Source organism: Notothenia rossii (genome assembly GCF_949606895.1).
Source record: "Notothenia rossii genome assembly, chromosome: 7".
Lineage (NCBI taxonomy): Eukaryota > Metazoa > Chordata > Actinopteri > Perciformes > Nototheniidae > Notothenia > Notothenia rossii.
In genome coordinates, this window is record NC_136905.1 from 58,425,955 (window position 1) to 58,432,017 (window position 6,063).

General features: G+C 45.2%; 1 protein-coding gene across 1 annotated transcript; it reads right to left on the bottom strand.

Annotated features, from left to right (window-relative positions):
- Positions 1-298: 298 nt before the first annotated feature.
- On the bottom strand, positions 299-5,413 carry LOC307046421 (uncharacterized protein; the record flags this gene model as incomplete). The annotated part of the gene is made up of 2 exons (XM_079692815.1): positions 3,442-5,413; positions 299-433 (listed from the first exon to the last, which is right to left on the bottom strand). Exons 1-2 carry the CDS (start codon positions 4,603-4,605, stop codon positions 299-301), a joined length of 1,299 nt encoding a protein of 432 aa, XP_079548941.1. The 5' UTR covers positions 4,606-5,413.
- Positions 5,414-6,063: the final 650 nt, after the last annotated feature.

Here is a 6,063-nt window from a genome sequence, read left to right on the forward strand (position 1 = left end):
GGCGGCATCCGTGAAAAGCCTCATTGAATCGGAGGAACACACGAGGTCATCGTAGAAGAAAGTAACTCTGTTCCAGTGGGCGAGCAGGAGGGACCAGAAACGTAGGTCTGAGCGGCAGCCTTCGTCTAGGAAGACGCAGTCATGGAGGTTGTCGGCCGCCGATGCTGCGTCCAGGAGGCGGGAGATGAACGAGCGCCCCCTGGCGAAGTTGAAGTGTCCGAGAAGGGAGAGCAACTGTTGTTTTGTGATAACTTGTTGCTCGCAGTATGACTGGGTGAGTGGAAAGCGCAGCTGCTAGCTAAGGGATGTTAATGGGAGTGGAGGGGTGATTTTTCAGAATGTTTTTCCACCACAAGGTTTCTGGCGCAGAGCTACTGTGAGGCTGTGGCTGCGCCTGGGGCAAACGGACTTCGGGTGTGCATCCCTGCAGAAACTGCAGATATGGAGAAATGTACAGTAAGGGTGAGTGCTGTTGGAGATTTGGAGGATGTTTAAAACCAACCTCGTCTCCGCGTGTCGTTTGATAAGCTGGGTAAATTCGTAAAAAGGAAGGGATTAAGAAACACCAGAATGCAAGTGAAACAATAATCTTGTTTTAATGATACAAGGTAACAATACAAATACAAAGGAATCACGAAGCACTCTGCAGAGTACTCCGGGCTATGGTTCTACCACGTGTGAGACAGGTCTCAGGAACGGCCGGTCAAAAACAAGAGCGCGAACCAAAGGAAAACACAGGCTTTCATACTAAAACACAGGAGGAGGTGTGTGCGTGCTTTCCCCCAGAGGTCATCTTATTGGCAGAGACCAACACATGGCCTGTCGCACCCAATCAGTGCGACACAGCAGAAGAAACCCGGAAACAAAAAGTCTCTTTCAGTTTGACGAAGACCAGACACCTTTTGGTGTCTGGTACGAACCTGCTCTCAACAAGTTTCCTTATCTTATTTCACATCTTGTAGCCAGCACACACACATCCCCTTTATGGCCCTTTGTCCCTGTGTCCATCTTCCCGCCTCAGGTTACTACACACAAGTTAAAAGTATGTTTTAAGATATAGTTGTTATAGTTGGCTAAATATACGTAATACATGTAAATCACTTTCATATCAATAATAACGAAGAACACATTACCTATGCTCTTAAGCAGTATTAGAGATGCTTTTCAAATAGTCAAACTTCACACAGGCCTAATATAGAGAACACACTCATTTGTCCTACCGCATTTCCATTTGTTTGAGCTATCGTTCACATCTTTACTTCAAATAAAAGGTTTCACATTGTATATTTCCAGCTTCCTTTACACATACTGTTATTATTAATACAAAGTAATTAACCACACACATCTATTTAAAACAAGTAGATTTCCCTGATAATTGACATGCTGAAAATCTTAAGAAGAATGTCCCCTCCCCCAGCTCTCTCGTCCCTGTCATAAAAGCTGTTTCCATTTCATATAGAGTAATAAAACATGTTTAAGCTAATTTCTCCACAATGTTTGTAGCCATTTAGTACCCACACATGAAAGAATAAGAACAGAGGTATAGTTGAACAGTAATCATGTAGCACATATATTTACTGCAATGAAAACACACACATTTGCCCCAAGCATGTGTAACGCACACTCTTCTTTTATGAGGGAAACATTCCAGAGTTTTGGAGCTATCCCCAAATTAGGATGTCCCCTGCTTGCATCCCTCTCTAAACACAAAGACTTCACCTCAATATATTGGGGAGGGAAAATATACTTTGTCCCTTCAAATGTAACACACATGAATATATATAAGGTGACATTAAAATGAATATACCAGATTTAACTTTCCTACCATAACATGTTACTTTAATACTTCAAATAATTCAAATAATCCTTCAATTCCCCCTTTTTGGTCTCGCCTCACGAGACCAACACACATAAGACATTTGAAACAAACTACTGTCATTCTTTGATACTGTGTCTGTCCCCCTTCATTAAACCTTTGGGAACAGAAAACAACCTCCAATGACAGTGAAGAAACTATCAGAGTTAGAGCCTGAGTGCCAGAAAGCAGCATCCTTGCGTGTTGTTGAATAATCAGGCCCCCCCCCCCCCCCCCCCCCCCTTCAGCGGAATACGCCAACAAGGGCAGCTGATAGGGAGGGGGAGATGCGGCCTTTCCTTCAAAGGTGGAACTGATGAATCTGACCAGAGAGAAGTAGACTCTACTGCTGCCTCGAGAAGTCCCCCAGCCCGCTGACGCCAGCTTCCAAGTCGTCTGCTGTAGGGATGTCCTCGTTGACGATAGCCAGGTCCATCCTGATGTCCTCCAAGGTCCTAGCCGGAGTGTTCCTCGCCGCACACTGGCTCCAGTAGTACCAGATGTCCCCCTTTGCTCCTCGGCGGACGGCATGAGATGTCCTCTGGGTCACTCTGTAGAGGCCGGAGAACCTGCGGTTGAGTCACGTAGGCCTGACGAACTCCGCTGTGCCGGCCTCCTGCTCCTCGGGTCCCCCTTTTGGCGTCAGCAACCTGTGTGGAGAAATCTGATACCCACCCCTCAAGTCTACGCTCAGGGCTTCTGGGCCCTCAGGGGTTTGACCCACCACTGGTAGGCTGCTTCAGAATTCTAATACTTGGCCTGTGTCAACAAAATAAACCCCAACATCTTCAGGTGAACTAAATAACATATCTCAATAGCTCTGAATTCCTGACAAGCATCTGTGTTATTATAAATGAAATCCTTGAGATCCCATTTAAAATCTAAATATAATATGAACTGCTAATGTCTCTGGTAATGGAACACACTAATGTTATGGATTAAAAACAACTAAAATCATGATACTGACAAAGTGAATAATTTCCAGGTGAGACTGCTTCTACCTGTCACTGCTTGGATATTATCAAGCTGAAAAATGAATACAGAAATCCAACATACTGTCATCAAATGTCTTTCTATTATGACTTTAAATTAAATGTACATCCCCATAATGATCTAAACAGTCTATGGCTTTTACTTCTTTACCAGGCTAGTTACAAGATGTTGTCTAAATTAAATTCTATCTCATTACATTACTATGTTTTAACTTAGCTGTAATATGTTATTTCTACATTTCAAACCTCAGTTACTTTAATACCTGTTGAAATATTACAAAATTGTTTTCATTATCACAGTTCACCTTCTCATTCTCATTCTGGAATGACCTCTCTCAGTAGCCCCTTGGCCACTGATTCTGCATCTGTGTTACCTGTTATAACTCAATCAATATTAGAAACATGTCAACATTAATCAAACAGTATCTTATCCCCAGATATGGAGCAGGTTAAATCTAAAACTGTCAATCAATGGTCAGATTGAACATCTGAGTTGGGGCGGCAGGTTTCTTCCAGTCCCTAAATGAAAATATCCCACAGTGCAAACATTTCGTTAAAGTTAGAACAAATCCTATCTTCGAATCTAGTCTGCACCTGATGGCTTGGTCTATCGTTCCCAGCATACTGCATGTGGGAGGCTCTGGGCGCGGAGAAAGGCACTGAGGGGCAGAGGGGAGCGATATGGCCCTGCGCTCCGCAGCTGTTGCAGGAGATGGCAGATTGGCCGCCGGTGGCCATCACAAGCAGCTCAATGTCCATCACTGACCAGTCCAGGCTGATATTGCTATGGGCTAGGTGGAGCGCTGCTTTGCTTGAAAAGCTTTTGTGGTACTGATAGAAGACAGATTTCCCGTATCTCATGTTAATGTCGCCGACAATGGCCATGTACGCATCTAATTCTACTCTTCTCTCAGGGTAGACGGAGCAGAGAACATCGCGGAAGATGCCGAAAGCGACCATGAATTGCCCTAGGCTGATGTCTCTGAAAAGCCTGGTGTCTGCGGCCTTAAAGACGGCGGTGATATTCCCTCCTGTGGCGATGGCTTTGTCGCACTCCGGGGAGGGCAGAATAAGGCTGAGCAGATTGACGTCCTTCCCTTCAAGAACTTTCGACCTGAGCCGTGAGGAGATGTTGGCGGCTTGGGAAATAAAAGGCCTACCTGAAGGGGGGGCTGGGAGAGCCGAAGCCAGAGAATAGGGGGGAGCTGCTGCTGGAAATCGTGGGACGCCCTGACCCGGCAACCCCAGTGGGAATGAGGCAGAAAGCGCTGCTCTAAGTGCAGCTGAAGTTGAAGCTCCTGTGACGGAGTCTTCCAGGGCCTGGAGTCGAGCATCAATAGCTCTCATGGAGCTCGCCAGGGATTGCAGGGAGCTGGCCACGCTACTCTCCATGAGGGGCGGGTTAGAGACACTCCCGGCTTGGCGAGCCTGGGAAGGGGTGGATTTTGGAGGTGGCCGGGGTCCTGGAGGGCTCGACTTCCTGCCCTTTTTACCTCCGCGGCTGCGGCCGCGTCCTCGCCCTGATCTCTCCGGGGAGCTGACAGGAGCTGCTGCCCCGGACTGGGGAGCTATGCTGGAGACCTGGTCCGAGAGCTCTCGGAGCTGAGAGAGAGTGAGGCCTGGGGCTGTGGGGATGCCCTGCTGCAGGATCCGGGCGATGAGGAAGTCTGCCTCTGATGATAATCCGCTGAAGGGAGCCGAACTGGGATCGAAGATTTCCCGAGCAGGTTCGTGATCCGAATTGTCCGAGTTGGACATCTTGAGCTATGTTGCTTACAGTTTTCTCACGAGAAGGAGTATGTAGAACTACCATTGCGTGTAGTCACCTGAAATGACAGCTGACAGGAGGGAAGAGCAGGCATTTAAGGAATTTAAAGTGTGCAGAAATTGGCTGCTGAGGGGTGACGCCCACATGTTTAATGAGGGGGGAGAGTGCAATAGAGTGACGTGTAAGTGACTCATTGTTAGGTCTTCCTTATTGAACTTGCGCTAAAGCTTTCATTTTACTTTCAAAAAAGTATACAAATGAAATCGACACTCTTAACGAGTTGAAAAAAGGCTCCAATATGGCACAACAAAATCGCTCAGGAACAAAACTTACAAAAAGTTTCAGGAACATAAATCTGGCTATGAGACAAGATAATAAACCGCTGGTGAGCAGAGTACTGGCATGGGAACAGGACGAGACGAACTGACGAAGAACAAAGGGAAGCTGGGGACTATAAACAAAAGGTAACTGGGCACAGGTGGAAACAATCAGGGGCGGGGCTGACGCTGATGAGAGCGGGAGACACACACCAGGATAGGAAGTGGGAGACAAGACAGAAAATGATTAAACAAAAACATGAAACATGACTGGACTTAACACTTTTGACGGGACACAACCAATTGCAGGCAAGAATAACTTTAGTGTCGTTTATTTCAATGATTCAAAAGTACAATGGCAATGGTATTTAGCAATATTATCCTGCTGCCTTTACCTGGTAAATGCCCCTTCAGGAGTGCCAATCCCACCTCCACCTGTCTCCATTAAATACCTTATCACCTGGTACCTAAATCACCTGATTCCCAAAGCTACCTTCATAATAATAGTACTTTATTTCACTAAAAATAATTTCACTCAAATGAAATCATACATTCATTTTTAACAAAAACTGCAAGAAAAGTATACAAATAAATATATATAACTTTAAATATGAAATAATATGTATTAAGGAATATTTTCAAAGCACCAGGTTTCATGAAAATCCCCAGTAACTTTCTCTGCAATCAATATGACAATGTATACTTGGGCAAGATACTTACCACAAGTCTTTACAGATAAAAGAATATGTTTGCCATAAACCACCATTTTGAATGGCTGCCTTTTGAGTGAATGGCTTCGTATCAACAACACACCCGTGCACGTTCCTCCGGTCCAAGGGGATCTTTATGATACAATTCGACAAGGTAACTCTGTCACCACTTCTGAACGATCATCTCACGCACCCAGTGGCAAACGGCATTCAAACTTTCAGCGCACTAATTGCAGCGATGTGAAGACAAAACAACATGACACCAAAATGTTTCAAACTGTAAATCATGCAAAGGTGTTATGACTCAAATGTCAAACCTAAGGGCATTTTCGGTGGACACTTAAATATCAAAAGCATGACGTCAAAAATGGAACAACTGTAGCAATTATTAACAAACTCAAACCGTGATTATTTATGCCTT